The 21889-nt window shown below is 36.7% G+C and overlaps 1 protein-coding gene across 1 annotated transcript in view; it reads left to right on the forward strand.

The window, feature by feature from the left end:
* The window catches only part of Cfap54 (cilia and flagella associated protein 54), a 315326-nt gene that overhangs the window by 50386 nt on the left and 243051 nt on the right, over window positions 1–21889 (forward strand). Inside the window, exons 13-17 of the mRNA XM_047551199.1 lie at window positions 329–463; window positions 1508–1658; window positions 3763–3839; window positions 17108–17236; window positions 17597–17723. Of these exons, the coding sequence (XP_047407155.1) occupies window positions 329–463; window positions 1508–1658; window positions 3763–3839; window positions 17108–17236; window positions 17597–17723 (619 nt within the window). The remainder of the gene's footprint in view (window positions 1–328; window positions 464–1507; window positions 1659–3762; window positions 3840–17107; window positions 17237–17596; window positions 17724–21889) is intronic.

The following is a 21889-nucleotide window of genomic DNA, read 5'->3' on the forward strand; positions in this document are numbered from 1 at the left end:
TTTGGTACTTTTATTTTTAGAGAGACTGAAGTAGCATAAACCTTGGTTAAGAGTGAGGATTCATGCTAGACAGGTTGGGTTTGAGATCCTTTGATCTGCTTATTATTTCTGGTAATTTCGTTTTTGGAAAAATCACTTCATCTTTTGTTTCAGTTTACTCATCTGTAAGGTGAGGGAGATAGTAATGACTCTCAGTTTATTGGGTTGGTATGAGGTTAAATGAGTCAATACATAGATAAAACTCATAGAGTGTTACCTGGCCCTTGGTAATTTTGTATATATGGAACTTATTATCCTTATTCATTTACTTTATCACTTTTGCTTTCAGGATGTTAAGCCTGATAAAGAAATCGTTGTGGACATGATAATGTTCCTGTGGCAGAAATGCAAATTTGGAATTCAGAGGATCAGTACGTCCAGATATGACTATGCAAAATTCACCCAGAAAATCAGCAGTAATAAAGTATTCCTTTTTTGTTTCCCTTCAGATGTCTTTTTGTTATTGTTGAATCAAGTCACAATATGTATTTCAAATCTAGAATTTCACTATTTTATGCCCCTGGTAACTACAATCATTTGCAGATGGATGTGTTAGGAAGATGTTCTTTGTTGTGATGAGTGAGCCTTTCCTTTAATGCGTGTTCCTGAACCTCTTGTCCCAGTTTTAGGGAGTGGGGGAGGTTTCAGTTTTAAAGGGAGGAATAAATGTAGTATGTCTAAGGACACAGAAGATTGGACAAATTATTAAGAAGATTAATAATAGAAAATACAAATAGGAGTCTCATGTATTCTTCCTGAAATCCTGTTTTTAGACTGTTTAAAAGAGCTGTTTATTTTATGGTAAGAACAAAGCTGAGCATTTGAATAGTATAAACTGGAAATTTAAGAGAAAATATTTTGGTAATAAATATTTTAGCTCTAGTGATTCTGAGCCTCCTAAGATTAGCTATTTTAAGATGCATAGATGTGGTTTTTTTTGTTATTATGTGCTCTTTCAGGCAATGATGTAGGTGTATAAATATTGTTTTATCATTTTAGGTTCCAAAGGTTGGTTGGTTTTATATGCTAAGCTCTGGGGATATAGGCTTGAAAGTTGATTTCTAAGACATCTAGAGTAGAACCTGAAACACCTGCTTATCCCCCACTAATTCGAAGGACTTTGATCTTGATCACAAGGCTGGCTGCCTTGAAGGGAGAAAAAGAATTTTGAGGCTATAGATAACATTTTGTGATATATAAAATAACAGATCATAAATTTGCCATTATACCTGTATATATGCAGACTGTACACAGTGAATCTTTATCAATTTATATGGGTTTATTATTAGATATTATATTTTTAGGATCACTATATTATTTATAATTAAGAAGTATTAATAAGGAGGTCTGCATAATGTTTCTTTATACTGAGAAGATAGTGATTTCAAAGAAGTACTAAGTTTTGAAAAATGTCTATTTCTACCATGTAATATATTTTAACAGGTTTCTGTACATTTTCTCTTTTTAGTGGTTTTATCTTCTGTGGCAGATAAATGAAGTGATTCACCACTATAAATTGGAAGACATTGACATTGTGGTGGTGGCAGAGGTCACATTACGATTAAGTGAAATATTAGAGTCTTTAGCAAACCCAAGGAGAAAATTTAAAAAATATCCAGGTAAAATACTGGATGGAAGATGAGGTTATTAATTTATACACATCCAAATATAAATATACAAGCAAAAATTAGAACACAGGATAACTTCTGTTAGTGGAAACTAGGCATGTCAGTATTGTACTGCATTGATGATTTATAATCTGAGATAAGTAATGATGTAGATTTAATCAAGTGCATGTAAAGAAAAGGTTATGCTCTCTGGTTGAAGGACAGACAAAACCCTTCTGCCTTCTCACTCATATCTTGCCCTTCTCCATTCCTAACTACCACCTACTTTTCTTCCATCTCATTCTTTTTTTATTTCTCTTTTCCCTTTTATCCCCTTTCTTGTTTTCTGTTCTCCCACTTCTCTAGAAAGCGAAGCTTCTTGAAGGGGGAGAGCATTGTTTGGTTGCCCCCGCCATGTTCCCTGAAGTGGGGAGTTAAATGAGTTCTGTATAATGAATCAATGTCCTTCTATATTCTGTCTCCTTTTCGTTCTCTCCTGTCCTAATTCCTGGTTGCTTCAGCCCCTGAAGGCTGACAAATAACTCCTCAGCTTCTCACTTCCCTTCTTCAGAACTGACAATAAACCCCAGCGTGAAAAGCAGCCTTCCTGCCCTTCTATACTGGGCTCCCATCCAGGATCCAGGCCATTGCTCCCTTTCTAAGATCTCTGCTTGTATTTGTTTCCTGTCTTTGTAGTTTTTAGATAAAAAGTATTTTTTAATTGTTTTTTTTTTTTTCCCAGCAAGGAGAAGTTTTCTAGATTATCTATTATTTGAAGTAAAAGGCCCAATGATTAGGTTTTTAAAAATCCACTTCTTGGGCAGGGTTTGTTGCTCAGTGGCAGAACACTTGCTTAGCATGTGTGAGGCACTGGGTTCGATCCTCAGCACTGCACATAAATAAATAAATAAAGTTATTGTATCTGTCTGCAACTAAAGACTTTTTTTTTTTTTTTTCTTTTTTGCAGTGCTGGGGATTAAACCCAGGGCCTCGTGCTTGCAAGGCAAGCATTCTACCAACTGAGCTATATCCCCAGCCCTAAAGAAATATTTTTTAAATCCCATTTCTTATTCAATTGTATTGTTTTGTTTACTAGTTACTTTTAGAAGACTATTATTTTGTTCTGTTCGTTTTAAATGGGTAAAATACAATTTTAGGGTTTCTTTGTTAAAATGTTTCATATCTAAAGAACTAATGAATTTTGGAGCATAAAATCCTTTTTATAAATTTGGGATCTAATATATTGATGTAATGTGGGGTTGTTCCTATTTAGATATATAAATTCTTGTAACTTTTCTAAGAATGTTAGTCTCATCACTTTATTGGTACATCAAACTTAAAGTACAAGTCATTCTTCTGTATTAGCTATAATAGTCTGCTTCAAGCTGTTTATAAGATTTTTAAGTAATTGTTTAGTTTGAGTTATTAAATACATCTTAGGTTATGAAATTAACATTGCCATACAAATATTTATAATTTATATCCCTCTAATTCAAACTAGCCTTCTCTGATATTTGTCTAAATTTATACAGCTTCTATGCTAGTCTATTTTAAAGTAGACTTTATAGTGAATACAGGAAAACCAATTCCTACCATGATACTGTCTTGTTGTTAAACGAGATTCTTATTTGGTTTATTTTATTGCAAAATGCTTTTATTTCTTTTCGAGATGAGGTTTCACTGTGTTGCCCAGGCTGGCCTCCAGTCCCTGAACTTAAGCCATTCCTGCCTTAGACACCCCCCGCCCACCACTGTCACCCGCCCCAGTGCTGAATTATAGGGGCACCTGGCTCTGCACCTGGCTCTGCCAGAGGTTTTTAGATGGCTTCATATACAGAAAAAAAAAATGTAATAACATAAGAGAAACAATTCAATATTCTGCCCTATTCTCAAGTGTTGAATCTTTTTAAGATCATTATGATTAAACAGATAAGCAATTAGTAGAATTTATCGTTATTATGATTTCTTGTTATATGTCCCTTTTTCTCTTTTTCCCTCTTCTCTCCTCTGGTCCTTCCTTCTTCCCCTTTGTTTCTTCTTCTCCTTTCTTACTCTCTCATCTTTCTTTTCTTACTTCCTCCCCTTTTTCTTTCCTCTTTCTTTTCTGTTTTCCCAGATGCATCTTTAAAAACAGAGATTAAGATATTCCCCGGGACTCCAAAAGGGATCCTGGATGTTCTTCCAATATTAAAGGTACTACAACACATTGTAGAGAATATAGTTAAGAACATGACTTTTTATTTTCAAATAAAATTGAATTTATAAATGTACAATGGTTTGTTGTAGAAATAATTTTGAATGTTTAAAACTTGAGAATTGAAGGTTTCTGTATGACTCACAGGAGAATTTTTCTACCTTTTGCTTTTATTCTAGAAAAAAAAATCCAGTTTTAAAAATAAACTGGATAAAACATCTTAAAAAGATTTATAGTTGAATGTGTTGTGATTCATAGAGAGGGGATGGCCTACTCAGCATATGCCTTTGACAGATGGAATGAGTTCTTACCTGATTATAACACACTTAGAACAGGTGTGGCCCTTGGGAAAGTTCTCAGTGAGCATTAACTTGAGAGGAGAAAGGGGTGCGGGAGGGATGAGTAACTATTCCTCTTCTTTCTTTACAATATTTTTTTAGATGTTGATGGACCTTATTTTATTCATTTATTTATATGCAGTGCTGAGAATCGAACCCAGTGCCTCACACATGCTAGGCAAGTGCTCTACCAATGAGCCACAACCCCAGCCCTATTCCTCTTCTTTATTATGCTATTCTTAGAAAAGTTGAATTACTTCTGAATTACTTCTGTACATCACAAGTTGTGTTGTTCTTTATGTCCAAATGGGGTTCTGGGGAGCCAAAAGGTATCTACATCTATATTTATTTATGTTTTTATTGGCAAAATCTGGAACAGCATCAGCAAACTATCTTGTGTGATGCTAGTTCTGTTCCTTAGAAAATGATACCATGGTCACACACCTTGAGTGACTTTGGATTAAACATAGTAGATGTTTTTGCTGTGAGATTTCTCAGAGGCAGTGATTTGTTTATAAGCAATGACTTTCCAAAGAAATATAATATACCATGGATTCCATTATTTGAGAATAAAGCCCTCTTTCCTCACTGTGGAATATCTAGCTTAGGACATTAGTGTTACATGGGCTGTTGCTGAAAAACACTTGGGGAGGAAGTCAATATTTTGGTTTGCCTGATTGAAATCATAAAAAAAAATTTAAAATTACAAAAGTAGCATTAGCATTGGAAAATGTTTCAAGATATAGAAAAAGGAAGAACAAAATCTGTAACTTTACTATATTGATCATTTTTCTGTATTCTCTCACATTTTTTAAAACATAATACATTCTAGTACTTTTTCTTAATTTTATTTCATCAGTGCTTTCTGTATTGCTAAATATTAATCTTCATAATTGCTATAAGTTTTGGAAAAATCCACTTGAAATATATGACATAAAATTATAAGGAATATTATAATAAAGACTCATTTCTTTCCTACTTAAGAAACAAAATATTGCTAGTGCAGACATCCCTTAATATCCATGGTGGTTAGTTCCAGGACCCCACGACACTATAATCTGTGAATGCTCAATCCCTCATATGACTGGCACAGCAATTGCATATAACCTATACATGTCCTCCTATACTTCAAACATCTCTAGATTATTTATAGTGCCTAATACGATGTGTTATGTACATAGTTGTCATGCTGTATTGTTCAGGGAATAATGACAAGGAAAAAGTCTGAACATGTTCAGCAGAGTTAAAATACCATGGGCTGGGGTGTAGCTCAATGGTAGAGCACTTGCTTAGCATGTGTGAGGCATTGGGTGGGAGTCTCAGCACTGCATAAAATAAGTAAACTATTTTTAAATTTTTATTTGTTTATATGCGGTGTTGAGAATTGAACCCAGTGCCTCACATATGTTAAGCAAGTGCTCTACCACTGAGCCACAACCCCAGTCCTAAAAAATATTTTAAAAAAATGTTTCCTGTCTGTGATTGACAGAATCAGGGATGCTGAACCCAGGGATATGGAGGGCCAGCTATATAGATGAAACCGATCTCGTCCACTCTCACCTGGTCTTATGCCTTTCTCCCCACCTACCCCCACCTAGGGGTAACTGCTGTCCTAAATAATGGTGATTATAAATTTCAGGCACTTTACCCCTCTTATTATTTTGGGTCAGAATGGAGTATTGTTTGCCTGTTTTAAAATTTATGTAGTGTCATATACCATGTGTATTCCTCTTCAGCTTGCTTTTTACTCAGCACTGTGTTTGTTGAGATTTACCCAAGTAGCTTCATGAGCTCATGGTGTTCACTTTCGCTACATCCAGCTTGCTCAGTCACATAGTAAGTGGTTGGAGACTTGAACTTAGGTGTTTTGCCTTCATGGTGCAGGCATTTAACCTCTATGCTGTGTTGCCTCTTGATTTAAAAAAAAAAAGTCTTCGGGATATTAATGTGAAATATATTTTTCTAATGCATACATAACTTTAGGTGATCTTTAATAATATACTACCTGCTCCTGTCACCTTTATTTGTAGTGACCCTTTGAAATATAAGAACAAGTGATGATTTAAAAAGGGTTATTTCATCTATCCTTCTCCCATACTTGTTACAGTATATAAAGTCCTAAGGAATTAGGTGCTGATTCAATTATCATTATGAGCACATAGGAAGACAAGGGGAGGGGTTCATTCTGGATTTACATTCTCAAATGAATGTTCCTCTTCTAAGCTTCAGTTCTTTATTCTGTATTACCTCTTGGACTTGAGAAATCTCAAATTGGGAAGAGACTAGCCTGATAACAGGTGGAGGAGGCCAAACAGATGTCTGACAGTGTTTTTAGGGATCACTTCCTGTGCTTGCCAAACATACGGCTTCAGCTTCCTGCTTCTCACTCCAGACACATTCAACCAGAATTTTGGGTGTGGAGTTCTTAAGTTCCTCAGGTAGATTCTTAAGGACTCTAGAGCTTGAGAATCAGTGGCTTCATGGGCTGACTCTTCTTTTCCGAGGTGCCCTAAGACGGAACAGGAATCCTAGTGGAAGTCATAAGTGCTAGATTTTGGCTTGAGAGAAATATTCTGGCAGTTAAAGCCTCTAAACGAAGTGGGTTTCTTAGAACAAAGAAACTAAAGACCATTTATGAGCAATTGCTATTGTTATTTAAATTAGAAATTTAATCTTCCCAAGATGATTCATTGCCATCTGCTAAGAAATTGTCCAAAAAAACATACAAGTCTGTGAGGACAGCAATTTGAATGGTAGGCCCTGAAGTTGTGCGGTGCACAGCCTGCTTACCTGTACAGGGGCATGGTAGATGTGGTAGAAGTGATCCATTGGTGTGGTGTAAGAGTCCAGTGTTTGGTGTTAGACCTGGAGTTGAATCTTGACTGCCATACTGATTACATGACCTTGTATGAATGATTTAATCTGTTCATATATACTTATTTGTAAAATTATGAATAGTCCCTATTAATATTGGGTTATCTTGTTTAAATGAGATCTTAGTAACATTGTGGAAACCAGTACCTGTTATATGGTAGCTACTTGTGGTTTCTTTTATGTTTCATGTGGTGCACTGAATCTCAACTTGGGGTTCTCAGACCCACATAGAGGGAACCAAGGGGGGAAAAAGACTAAGTATTTATCATAAGGAGAGTCCAAAATCCATATGCTTACCTAACAGAGTCTATAGATGGAATAAGTTATATATCTTGCATATATACAAGTTACAATTTGAAAAAATATGAGGTACTACTGGGATTATATGACATGAAACTATTTTATAGTTTTACTAAACACATAGCATTGTTTCTTCAACAAATGGATTATAAAATTATGATAACTGGAGTATGCATTTTATAGGGCTATAGCAATTTAAAGGATTAGCCCATTTAGTACCTGGAGTGCGTTTTAATTAAATTTTAACTGTGTTGATGATAATGATGACACATAGGCGTGTGGTCTTTGAAACTTTTCAATTTGAAAAAGGAATCATTAGAGACTTCTGTTTCAGGTCAAACAGCGACCTAGATGACTTAAAAATCCTGCTAGGGGCTGGGGTTGTGGCTCAGTGGTAAAGTGCTTGCCTAGCATGTGTGAGGCACTGGGTTTGATTCTTAGCACCACATAAAAATAAATAAAAAAAAAATAAAAATATTGTGTCCATCCACAACTAAAAAAAAAAAAAAATCTTTCTGCTAGAAAACACCTAGAATTTTGGATGGAATTGAACAAATATCCCTCAGGCACATTGCAGAGCTCATAAGAAAGTAAGATAAACACCAGGGGCTAAAGTGGAAAGCTGAAATAGGGAACTGCAAACCACAATGGTGGGATCGTAAGTGGTGCTGCAGCGGGTTGCTGGGCACAGTGCCAGGGAAGCCGAGGTGTTGGATGGCCGGCCAGGGGCAGGAGCTGAGGCTTGGGCACAGGACAGAGGTGCTTTTGTAGTTAGAACCTACAAAAGACTGCATCTTAGGAAAAGGTATATTAGAGAAAAAAATCCATCTGTTTATAGAGAGAGTTCCTCAGTTTGAATCCTGAGAAGTTTATGGGAGAAAAATCTCTCTCCTTAATGATTTATAATCTTGTGTCTGTCCTCCAGTAGGTTTGGTATTTGGATTTATACTACTTGGATTGCTCAGGAACCTCCCTAAGCCTGTGATTCTTTAGTGGAGATATTTATCTTGAATGGTTAAGAATAATCAAATTGTGTATATCCCAGGAATGCAAGGGTGACTTAACATGAGAAAATCTATAATGCAATATATCACATTATCAGATTAAAGGAAAGAAATATGACCACGTCACTAGGTGAAGAGGTGCAACTTCACTTGACCAAAGTAATTTTGTAAAAGGACTCTGAGGAGTTCGGAATAGAAGAAGGCTTCCCTATCCAATAAGGAGTGTCAGCCACAGACCTCAGTGAATGTTGTGCCTATGGTGAAAGACTAAAGGCAGTCCCTTCTTTCTGACATAACCACATTAGGATATCTGTCATTTTTCTGTTCAACATGTCCTGGAAATCTTAGATGAATAAAAAAGAAAACGGGAAAAAAAAAATATAAAGACTGTAAGGGAAGTATTAATTTTGTTTTTTCCCCCACAGATACATACAATGCATTGAAGCCTATTTAAATGTCCTTCATCAGATGAGGGAATCAATTGTGGCATACTCTTCACAGTAATCAGTTCATTGGAACTGTAGGAATGAATGAGCTAGAGTGAACTTGAACTAGTCAGCTAGGCATCATTGTGGTCCCCCTCTATAGTAACCTTTGAATTATGGGGTCGGGGGAAGCCTGAACTGTATTCCCAGCCTATCATTTCCATGTGGTTCTAGGTGGTTGGTCTTCCAATGAGGGCATTTGCATAAATTTGTAAGCAGAAGAGGAGGAGAGTTCTCATTGTGCATTGCCAGATGGGAGATGTAAATTTACCAGCCATACCCAGCAAGCTCTTGGAATTCACTTGCTTCAGTGTAGTAGATGCTTGAGGTTGTTGTCAGCCATCTCCTACAGTCTTAAATTCACAGAGTCTTCTGAGGAACCCTTGAGAATTGCCATGAGGTCAGAATTGTCACTGGTAGGACTGGGGAGATAGCTCAGTTGGTAGAGTGCTTGCCTCCTAAGCACAAGGCCCTGGGTTCAATCCCCAGCACTGCAAAAAAAAAAAAAAAAAAAAAAAAAAAAAAAAAAAAAAAAAAAAAAAAAGAATTGTCACTGGCAGCTTTCTTTTTTTTTTTATTATTATTGAAAACAGATGGGATACATGTTGTTTCTCTGTTTGTACATGGCGTAAAGCATACCATTTGTGTAATCATAAATTTACATAGGGTAATGTTGTTTGATTCATTCTGTTATTTTTTTCCCCTTCCCCCCACCCCTCCCACCCCTCTTTTCCCTCTATACAGTCCTTCCTTCCTCCATTCTTGCCCCCCTCCCTAACCCTAACTCTAACCCTAACACTAACCCCTCCCACCCCCCATTATGTGTCATCATCCACTTATTAGCGATATCATTCTTCCTTTGGTTTTTTGAGATTAGCGATATCATTCTTCCTTTGGTTTTTTGAGATTGGCTTATCTCACTTAGCATGATATTCTCCAGTTTCATCCATTTGCCTGCAAATGCCATAATTTTATCATTCTTTATGGCTGAGTAATATTCCATTGTATATATATACCACATTTCTTTATCCATTCATCAATTGAAGGACATCTAGGTTGGTTCCACAATCTGGCTATTGTGAACTGAGCAGCTATGAACATTGATGTGGCTGTATCTCTGTAATATGCTGATTTTAAGTCCTTTGGGTATAGGCAAGGAGTGGGATAACTGGGTCAAATGGTGGTTCCATTCCAAGTTTTCTAAGGAGTCTCCACACTGCTTTCCAGAGTGGCTGCACTAATTTGCAGCCCCACCAGCAATGTAAGAGTGTACCTTTCTCCCCACATCCTCGCCAAAACCTGTTGTTGCTTGTATTCTTGATAATTGCCATTCTAATTGGGGTGAGATGGAATCTTAGGGTGGTTTTGATTTGCATTTCTCTTATTACTAGAGATGTTGAACATTTTTCCATATGTTTGTTGATTGCTTGTAGATCTTCTTCTGTGAAGTGTCTATTCATTTCCTTAGCCCATTTGTCGATTGGATTATTTGCATTCTTGGTGTAGAGTTTTTTGAGTTCTTTATAGATTCTGGAGATTAGTGCTCTATCTGAAGTATGATTGGCAAAGATTTTCTCCCACTCTGTAGGCTCTTTCTTCACATTGCTGATAGTTTCCTTTGCTGAGAGAAAGCTTTTTAGTTTGAATCTATCCCAGTTATTAATTCTTGCTTTTATTTCTTGTGCTATGGGAGTCCTGTTAAGGAAGTCTGGTCCTAGGCTGACATGTTGAAGCTCTGGACCTACTTTTTCTTCTATAAGATGCAAGGTCTCTGGTCTGATTCCAAGATCCTTAATCCATTTTGAGTTTAGTTTCGTGCATGGTGAGAGATATGGGTTTAGTTTCATTCTGTTGAATATGGATTTCCAATTCTCCCAGCACCATTTGTTGAAGAGGCTATCTTTTCTCCATTGCATATTTTTGGCCCCTTTGTCTAGTATGAGAAAATTGTATTTGTTTGGGTTTGTGTCCATGTCCTCTATTCTGTACCATTGATCCACCTTTCTATTTTGGTACCAATACCATGCCGTTTTTGTTACTATTGCTTTGTAGTAGAGTTGAAGATCTGGTATTGCGATACCCCCTGCTTCACTCTTTCTGCCAAGGATTGCTTTAGCTATTCTGGGTTTTTTATTCTTCCAGATGAATTTCATAATTGCTTGCTCTATTTCTGTAAGGTACATCATTGGGATTTTAATTGGAATTGCATTGAATCTGTATAGCACTTTTGGTAGTATGGCCATTTTGACAATATTAATTCTTCCTATCCAAGAACATGGGAGATCTTTCCATCTTCTAAGGTTTTCTTGAATTTCTTTCTTTAGTGTTCTGTAGTTCTCATTGTAGAGGTCTTTCACCTCTTTTGTGAGATTGATTCCCAAGTATTTTATTTTTTTCGAAGCTATTGTGAATGGGGTAGTTTTCCTAATTTCTCTTTCTGAAGATTCATCGCTTATGTATAAAAATGCCTTAGATTTATGTGCATTGATCTTATATCCCGCTACTTTACTGAATTCACTTATGAGATCTAAAAGTTTTCTGGTGGAATTTCCTGGTTCCTCTAAGTATACAATCATATCATCAGCAAATAGTGATAGTTTGAGTTCTTCTTTTCCTATTCGTATCCCTTTAATTTCTTTGGTCTGTCTAATTGCTCTGGCTAGAGTTTCAAGGACGATATTGAATAGAAGTGGTGAAAGAGGGCATCCCTGCCTTGTTCCAGTTTTTAGAGGGAATGTTTTCAGTTTTTCACCATTTAGAATGATATCAGCCATGGGCTTAGCGTAGATGGCCTTTACAATGTTAAGGAATGTTCCCACTATCCCTATTTTTTCTAGTGTTTTGAGCATGAAGGGGTGCTGTATTTTATCAAATGCTTTTTCTGCATCTATCGAAATAATCATATGATTCTTGACTTTAAGTCTATTGATATGATGAATGACATTTATTGATTTCCTGATGTTGAACCAACCTTGCATCCCTGGGATGAAACCCACTTGATCATGGTGCACTATCTTTTTAATATGTTTTTGTATGTGATTTGCTAAAATTTTGTTGAGAATTTTTGCGTCGATGTTCATTAAGGATATTGGTCTGAAATTTTCTTTCCTCGATGTGTCTCTGTCTGGTTTAGGTATCAGGGTGATATTGGCTTCATAGAATGAGTTTGGGAGGGTTCCCTCCTCTTCTATTTTCTGGAATACTTTGAGAAGTATTGGAATGAGCTCTTCTTTAAAGGTTTTGTAGAACTCGGCTGAGAACCCATCTGGTCCTGGACTTTTCTTTGTTGGTAGGCTATTGATGACTTCTTCTATTTCATTACTTGAAATTGGTCTATTTAAATTGTGTATGTCCTCCTCGTTCAGTTTAGGCAATTCATATGTCTCTAGAAACCTGTTGATGTCTTCAAAATTTTCCATTTTGTTGGAGTATAGATTTTCAAAATAGCTTCTAATTATGTTTTGTATTTCAGTCGTGTCTGTTGTGATATTTCCTTGTTCATTCCGAATTTTAGTAATTTGGGTTTTCTCTCGTCTTCTCTTTGTTAGTGTGGCTAAAGGTTTATCAATTTTGTTTATTTTTTCGAAGAACAATTATTTATTTTGTCAATTTTTTGTATTGTTTCTTTTGTTTCAATTTCGTTGATTTCAGCTTTGAGTTTGACTATTTCCTGTCTTCTACTACTTTTGGTGTTGGTCTGTTCTTCTTTTTCTAGGGCTTTGAGCTGTAGTGTTAGGTCGTTTATTTTTTGAGTTTTACTTCTTTTATTAAATGCGCTCCATGAAATAAATCTTCCTCTAAGTACTGCTTTCATGGTGTCCCAGAGATTTTGATATGATGTTTCTTTGTTCTCGTTTACCTCTAAGAATTTTTAAATTTCCTTCCTAATATCTTCTGTTATCCATTCATCATATAATAGCATATTGTTTAATCTCCAGGTGTTGGAGTAGTTTCTGTTTTTTACTCTTTCATTTATTTCTAACTTCAATCCATTATGATCTGATAGAATACAAGGTAGTATCTCTATCTTCTTGTATTTGCTGACATTAGCTTTGTGGCATAATATATGGTCTATTTTAGAGAAGGATCCATGTGCTGCTGAGAAGAAAGTGTATTCACTCTTGGTTGGATGGTATATTCTGTAAATGTCTGTTAAGTCTAAATTGTTGATTGTGTTATTGAGATCTATGATTTCTTTGTTCAATTTTTGTTTGGAAGATCTGTCCAGTGGTGAGAGAGGCATGTTAAAATCACCTAGTATTATTGTGTTATGGTCTATTTGGTTTCTAAAATTGAGAAGGATTTGTTTAACATACATGGATGAGCCACTGTTTGGGGCATAGATGTTTATGATTGTTATATCTTGCTGATTTATGCTTCCCTTAAGCAGTATGAAATGTCCTTCTTTATCCCTTCTGACTAACATTGGCTTGAAGTCCACATTATCTAAAATGAGGATGGATACTCCAGCTTTTTTGCTGAGTCCATGTGCATGGTATGTTTTTCCCCATCCTTTCACCTTTAGTCTATGGGTATCTCTTTCTATGAGGTGAGTCTCTTGCAGGCAACATATTGTTGGATCTTTCTTTTAATCCAATCTGCCAGTCTATGTCTTTTGATTGATGAATTCAGGCCATTAACATTCAGGGTTATTATTGAGATATGATTTGTATTCCCGATCATTTGGTTCATATTTAAAATTTTATTTATTTATTTATTTATTTTTTGACACATCTTGGTTCCTCCTTTATTTGACAGTACCTTTAGGGTAATTCCTCCCTTTGCTGATATGCTTCTTTGTTTTTTATCTCTTCCTCATGAAATATTTTGCTGAGAATGTTCTGTAATGCTGGCTTTCTTTTTGTAAATTCTTTTAGCTTTTTTTTATCATGGAATGATTTTATTTCATCGTCAAATTTGAAGGTAAGTTTTGCTGGGTATAAGATTCTTGGTTGGCATCCATTTTCTTTCAGAGCTTGAAAAATGTTGTTCAAGGCCCTTCTAGCTTTTAGGGTCTGAATTGAAAAATCTGCTGATATCTGTATTGGTTTCCCCCTGAATGTAATTTGGTTCTTTTCTCTCACAGCCTTTAAAATTCTGTCTTTATTTTGTATGTTAGGTATTTTCATTATAATGTGCCTTGGTGTGGGTCTGTTGTAATTTTGTGTATTTGGAGTCCTATAAGCCTCTTGGACTTGATTTTCCATTTCATTCTTCAGATTTGGGAAATTTTCTGATATTATTTCATTGAATAGATTATTCATTCCTTTGGTTTGTTTCTCTAAGCCTTCCTCAATCCCAATAATTCTCAAATTTGGCCTTTTCATGGTATCCCATAGTTCTTGGAGATTCTGTTCATGATTTCTTACCATCTTCTCTGTTTGTTCAACTTTGTTTTCGAGGTTAAATATTTTGTCTTCAATGTCTGAAGTTCTGTCTTCCAGGTGTTCTATCCTATTGGTTATGCTTTCTATAGAGTTCTTAATTTGGTTTATTGTTTCCTTCATTTCAAGGATTTCTGTTTGGTTTTTTTTCAATATCTCTAACTCTTTATTGAAATGATCTTTTGCTTCCTGAATTTGCTCTGTTAACTGTCGATTGGTGCGATCATTCAATGCCTGCATTTGTTCTTTCATCTCATCATTCAATGCCTGCATTTGCTCTTTCATCTCATCATTCAATGCCTGCATTTGCTCTTTCATCTCATCGTTTGCTTCCTTAATCATTTTAATTATGTACATTCTGAACTCCCTTTCTGTCATTTCTTCTGCCATGCTGTCGTTGGATTTTATTGATGTAACATCTAGATTTGTTTGGGGTATTTTCTTCCCTTGTTTTCTCATATTGTTCAGGAATCAGTGGGTTCTTAAGATATTGCAGATTTCCTCTATCGACTTATAATGTCCTTGAAGATTGCTAGTATATCCCCTCTTATCCTTCAGTAGCCTGAAGTCTTGGAGGAAGTTGATAATGCGGAGCTCCACGGAGAAGCTGCCTCTCTAGGGGTGATGACCCTCAGGTGGCGTATATTCCCTGCTAGTGGGCATAGGTGCCTCCACTTGTTGACCAATGGTCATCCAACAGGGAACTAGGCTGCGGGCTGAGGCAAGTCCTGTTTGTGCCTGTGTCTCTGGTTTTACCGTCCCTGTGGGAAAACCTCACCCGGCAGGGAAGACTCACTCGGTGGGGACGTCTTGCTGATCAGTTCCCCTCCTAGAGGTTCCCCTCAATCTACAACTACCACCTGGGCTGGGCTGTCTTCCTCTGCAACGTTCCCAGGGGCCCGGACCTACCTCCTGGGCCTGGAGCCTCACCCTCCGCAGGCGAGTCTCCTTAGGCTGCCTCTCCCAGAGACTCTGCCCGCAGTCCTGGAAACTTCCCTCCGCCCCTAGGCGTGTCTCTGTGTGGCTATTCCAGCAAGAAGCCACCTAGCTCCTGGGACCCTGCTCTGCACCTAATCGCCTGGCTATGCGGCCCCTCCTCTGAGCTGCCACCTGGAGCCCCGTACAATAGCTCCGAGACCCAGAGACCCGCCACACACCTCCTCCTCCGGACAGCGGCCGGGTTTCCGACGCAGTCACTAGGAGTAAAGCAACTCACTTCGCGTCTCCTCCTCCCACCAACCGCCCGTAGCCCTAGGCAGTCACTCCAAGTCCAAGTGATCCGCCCTGTTCCTCCTCCTCCTCCTCGGGGTAGCTCCCCGGGTGTTCAGGAGCGGTGGCTCCGAGACCAAGTGACCCACCACGCTCCTCCTCCAGGCAGGCCACCGATGTTCAGGAGCGGTCGCTTTTAGTCCAATCAACTCACCACTCGCCTCCTCCTCTGGCAACCTCCTGTGGCTCTGATGCAGTCACTCCTAGACCAAGCGACCCGCCGCGCTTCTCCTCTTCCTCTGGGCAACCCCCCGGTGTTCAGATGCGGTCGTTCTGAGTCCAAACAGCTCGCCACGCAGCTCCTCCTCAGGCAGCCGCACAGAGCCCCAGTGGTTGCTCCGAGTCCAAGCGCTGTGCTGAGCCTCCTCCTCTACGATGATCCCAGTTGTCCGTGTTTACCGCTCCAGCGGGGGGAGGGGTGTCTCGCGGAGCAACTCTACTTCACAAAGTTCCCTGCGTTCCGGGGTTACCACCCCATCCGGGACGCCTCCCCAATGGGAGAGACTCACCCAGCGGCTTTGAGTTGTTCCCAAGTCTCTCACTATCTCCTCTTTTGAATCCTGCGTCCTGGAGCAACGTGAAATGCAGCCGCCCTCTAGTCCGCCATCTTGAAACCCCCACTGGCAGCTTTCTTGATCTTTCCTCTCCCATGCCTTCCAATGTTGATGGAATTAAATCCCTTTCTGTGAATTAAATCCCTTTCTGCTTAAAATACCTAGAATGGTTCTTTGTTCATAACCAAACGAGTTACATACGCTGATTTGAGTAACTTTCAAGAACATATGGTTGAGTAAAAAAAGCAGTTCTTCAGAATTTTATAAGGGAGAATTAAAAATTATGCACAGTGATATTGCATATTGTTAAGGACATAAACACATGGAGAAAGTTTAAAATTATGCACGAAGGATGGTAGAACCAAATCCATGGACAATGGCTACCTCTAGGGGCAGAAAAGAGGAATGGCATTGTGGACAGTTACATAGGGGGTTTCTATTTTATGCATGTATTTTTATGCTTTGTTTTCTTAAAAAATTCTATAAAAATGTGGAGAATTTGAAAACTCAGACAAAGTAGCTGTTCTTTATATTATTCTCTATATTTGTTTCTCTGTGAGAATAATTACATTTAAAAGGTATTTACTTTTTGAAAATCGTGGGTTAAATTTTGGGTTTGAGGGACTCTTATATCTACACTTCTTGTTCTGATATTCTGAGTTTTACAAAAATAATAATTTTTCAAAGAAAGTATGTGAAAGCAACAAAAATATGTGAGCTCTATCTTAAAATTTACCTGTGTATTTTTGTACAGGTTTCAAAAACAACCAATCAGATTGAAAACAATAAATGAAGTTGTCCATATTTGTGAAAAGTTTAATTTATGCTTGGGAAAATGATGAGAAATATATTTTTTATTTTCATCTTCATTGGTACTACTTGACATTCAGTCCAAGATAAAGACATTTAGTAAGGGATACAGCATTGTTGATGATAGAGGAAGTTCTGTTAAATAAACTTCTATTGTTTGTTTTAGATTATTGTTAAAGAGTTTAGAAATTTTTCATATGATTTTTACTGACGTTTTCTTTTTCTTTTTTGTTTATAAAATTATTTTAGAAAAGTCCTGTGGAACAGTTGTTTTTTGCTTACGAACTTCTTGACAAAGTAATTGGTGCAATGAATTCTAATTGTGTTCTATCTACATTGCCAAGTGGATCACCAGTAATTGACCACTGCTATGTCAAGGTAGGAATGGAAAAATCTTATATTGGGTTGAAGTTTTACTTAAGTTGGAAGAGGGTTGGCCTTACAAGTAGGTAAATAAGCATGTGGTAGCTTTCCGCTAATGGGACAGAAATATATACCTCTCTTCTCAGAAGAAATCAAGGAGAGCCAATCTTTGGATAAATCAATGAAGAGGACCTTGATGAATTCTAGGAGTATATTTAATGGCATGTAAGCCAATTGCAGAGGGTTAAGAAGTGAGCAGAATTTGATGGCAATGAGTAATGCAATAACTTGAGTGATAACAGGATATGGCTATTTTTAGGATGTTTTGGTAACTGTATTTCTTTTTATTTCTACTCCAACTTTATCGGACCAAAGTGTTCCCCTGAGTTAGATGGAAACACTTACAAACCAGTTACAGCCAATAGTTTCCTAATGGATTTGCATCTGGAACTAATTCAAGCTCAGCACCGGATAACCATTGTGCTTCTCGACAAATTGCAAGGTAGTAGTCATCAAAATAGACCGATACTGAATCAGTTTTAAGTGAAGTTCAATTATAGAGTCAGTTAAATGTGTAACTCTGTTCTTGTTTTCCAGATAAATTTGATTATATTTTCTTATTTCTGTCATTAATATCAGTACTTTCCATTGATTTACACTTTATCAAATCAGTTAACTTCTTCAAAAACTCTAATTATACTTGCTAGAGTTGTAGGAAATTATTAGCATTTTATTAATTCAGTCAAGAAAACATTTATTTAGTGCCTACCAAGATCTGTTTTTTCATCCTTTTATTTTTTTCTTCCCTTTACATCTTATTTTAAACATTTGTGTGGTTTTAAAAACTGTTTACCATATGACCTGCTGGGTATGAAGAGAAACAAATAATGGTTAAATATCTCTGTGTCATCATAAATAAATTGAAAACTTGATCATGTTTGTCTAATACATAAGTGAGTTTACATAACTTTGGGCAGGAGATATAGCGCACTTGGAGTGCTTGCCTCACATGCACAAGGACCTAGGTTCATTCCCCAGCATCACAAATACACACACACACACACACACAAACAAACAACAACAACAAAACAATAACCTTGAACATTCTTTGGGCTGAGAAAATTTAGTTCAGAAAAAATTTTTACTTAAAAATTTTTATTAAAAAATTTTTTTAGTTGTAGATGGACATGATATCTTTATTTTATTTATTTTTATGTGGTGCTGAGGATCAAACCCAGTGCCTCATGTGTGGTAGGCAAGTGTTCTACCATTGAGCCACAACCCCATCCCAAGTTCAGAAATATATTTTAAAATGTGACTAAAATCATTATGTCAACCAAAAAATAGTAGAAGACAGGAAGTAATTAAAATCAGAGCTGAAATCAATGAAATTGAAACAAGAGAAACAATTCAAAAAATTGACAAAACAAAAAGTTGGTTCTTTGAAAACGTAAAAAAAATTGATAAACCCCAGCCACACTAACGAGGAGGAGAGAGAAAACTCAAATTACTAGAATTAGTGATGAAAAAGGAAAGATCATAACAGACACCATTGAAATACATAATTACAAGCTACTTTAAAAATCTATACTCCAACAAAATAGAAAATATTGAAGACATTGACAAATTTTTAAGACATATGATCCTCCCAAACTGAATCAGGAAGATGTACACAATTTAAACAGATAATTTCAAGCACCAAAATAGAAGAAGCCATCAAAAGTCTACCAACCAAGAAAAGCCCAGGACCAGATGGATTCTCAGCCAAATTCTATAAGACCTTTAAAGAAGAACTGATATCAATACTCCTCAAAGTATTCCAGGAAATAGAAAAGGAAGGAACCCTTCCAAATTCATTCTATGAGGCTAGTATCACTCTGATACCAAAACCAGACAAAGACACATCAAGGAAAGAAAACTTTAGAACAATATCCCTGATGAACATGGATGCAAAAATCCTTAACAAAATTCTGGCAAATCACATACAAAAATATATTAAAAAGATAGTGTGCCGAGATCAAGTGGGGTTTATCCCAAGGATGCACAGTTGGTTCAACATCCAGAAATCAATAAATGTAATTCATCACATCAATAGGCTTAAAGTTAAGAATCATGTGATTATTTCAATAGATGCTGAGAAAATGTTTGATAAAATACAGCACCCCTTCATGCTTAAAACACTAGAAAAAATAGGAATGTAGGAACATACCTCAACATTGTAAAGGCTATGCTAAGCCCATGGACAATATCATTGTTAATGGAGAAAAACTAGAAGCATTCCCTCTAAAAACTGGAACAAGACAGGGATGCCCTCTTTCATCACTTCTATTCAACATTGTCCTTATAATACTTGCCAGAGCAATTAGACAGACAAAGAAATAAGGGATACAAATAGGAAAAGAAGAACTTAAGCTGTCACTATTTGCTGATGACCTGATCCCATATTTGGAAGATCCAAAAAACTCCTCTAGAAAACTTCTAGCACTAAAAATGAATTCAGCAAAGTAGCAGGATATAAAATCAACATGCATAAATCTAATGCATTTCTATTCATAAGTGATGAATTCTCTGAAAGAGAAATTAGGAAAACCACTCCATTCACAGTAGCCTCAAAAAAAAAAAAAATACTTGGGAAGCAATCTAACAAAAGAGGTGAAAGACCTCTACAAGGAAAATTACAGAACATTAAAGAAAGAAATTGAAGAAAACTCTCGAAGATGGAAAGATCTCCCATGTTCTTGGATAGGCAGAATTAATATTGTCAAAATGGCTATTCTACCAAAGGCACTATACAGATTCAATGTAATTTCAATGAAAATCCCAATGACATTCCTCATAGAAATAGAGAAATCAATCATGAACTTCATCTGGAAGAACAAGAGACCTCAAATAACCCAACAATCCTAAATAGAAAAAGTGGAACAGGAGGTTATCACAATACCAGACATTAAACCATACTACAGAGCAATAGTAACAACAGCAGCATGGTATTGGCACCAAAATAGACATGCAGACCAATGGTACAGAATAGAAGACACAGAGACAAAACCACATAAATGCAGTCACCTCATACTAGACAAAGGAACCAAAAACACACAATGGAGAAAAGATAGCCTGTTCAACAAATGGTGCTGGCAAAACTGGAAATCCATATGCAGTTAAATGAAATTAAGCCTCTATCTCTCACCCTGCACAAAACTCAACTCAAAATGGATCAAGGACATAGGAGTAGACCAGAGACTCTGCACCTAATAGAAGACAAATTAGGCTCAAATCTTCAGCATCTTGGCTTAGGATCAGACTTCCTCAATAAGACTCCCAAAGCACAAGAAATCAAAGCAAGAATCAATAAATGGGACTTAAACTAAAAAGCTTTTTCTCAGCAAAAGATACAATCAAGAATGTGAAGAGAGAGCCTACAGAGTGGGAGAAAATCTTTTTCACATGCATTTCAGATAGAGCACTTATCTCCAAAATTTATAAAGAACTTACAAAACTTTACACCAAAAATACAAAGAACCCAATCAATAAATGGGCCAAGGAACTGGACAGACACTTTACAGAAGACATATAGGCAATTAATAAGTATATGAAAAAGTGTTCAACATCTCTAGTAATTAAAAAATGCAAATTAAAAGAACTCTAAGATTTCATCTTACTCTGGTTAGAATGGCTATTATCAAGAACACAAACCATAATAGATGTTGGCATGGATGTGGGGAAAAAGACACACTTTTACATTGCTGGTACAGTTGCAAATTGGTGAAACCACTCTGGAAAGCAGTGTGGAGAATCCTCAGAAAACTTGGAATGGACCCACCTTTTGACCCAGTTATCCCACTCCTCGGTTTATACCAAAGGACTTAAAATCAGCATACTACAGTAACACAGCCACATCAATGTTTATAGCAGCTCAGTTCACAATAGCTAGATGGTGTAACCAACCTAGATGTCCTTCAACAGATGAATGGATAAAGAAACTGTGGTATATATACACAATGGAATATTATTCAGCTATAAAGAAGAATAATATCATGGCATTTGCAAATAAATGGATGGAATTGAAGAATATCATGCTAAGTGAAATAAGCCAATCCCAAAACATCAAAGGTGGAATGTTTTCCCTGATAAGTGGAGACTGATATATAATGGGGGTCGGGGGGTGGGGAGGGAGAGAAGAAAGGGGGAACTTTAGATTATGTAGAAGGAAATGAGAGGGAGTGGGTATGAAAAATGGTGGAATGAGACAGACATCATTACCCTATGTACATGTATGATTACATGAATGGTATGAATTTACATTGTGTACAACCATGGAAACGAAACTATGTACCCCATTTGTGTACAATGAATCAAAATGCAGTCTGTAAAAAAATTAAAAGATAAATAAAAAAATCAAAAGATAAATAAAATAATCCTTGTGTCAAGTTTCCTTTAAGAAACGAACAAGCCACTGTTCTCATTTAGTAGCTGCATTATCTTTGTTAGTGCAAAAATTGGGTTTTATTTACTCATGAAGTTATGACTATAAACAGTTTATTCTCTGTCATCCATAAGTCTTTGAAAGCCAAATAATTTTTTAAAACAATCAGAGACCACTTAAAGATATTGATGGTAGAGCTGAGTTAAATTATATATGGAAATACTTATTCTTCCTTTGCAATATCT

Source organism: Sciurus carolinensis, chromosome 4 (genome assembly GCF_902686445.1).
Source record: "Sciurus carolinensis chromosome 4, mSciCar1.2, whole genome shotgun sequence".
Taxonomy (NCBI): domain Eukaryota; kingdom Metazoa; phylum Chordata; class Mammalia; order Rodentia; family Sciuridae; genus Sciurus; species Sciurus carolinensis.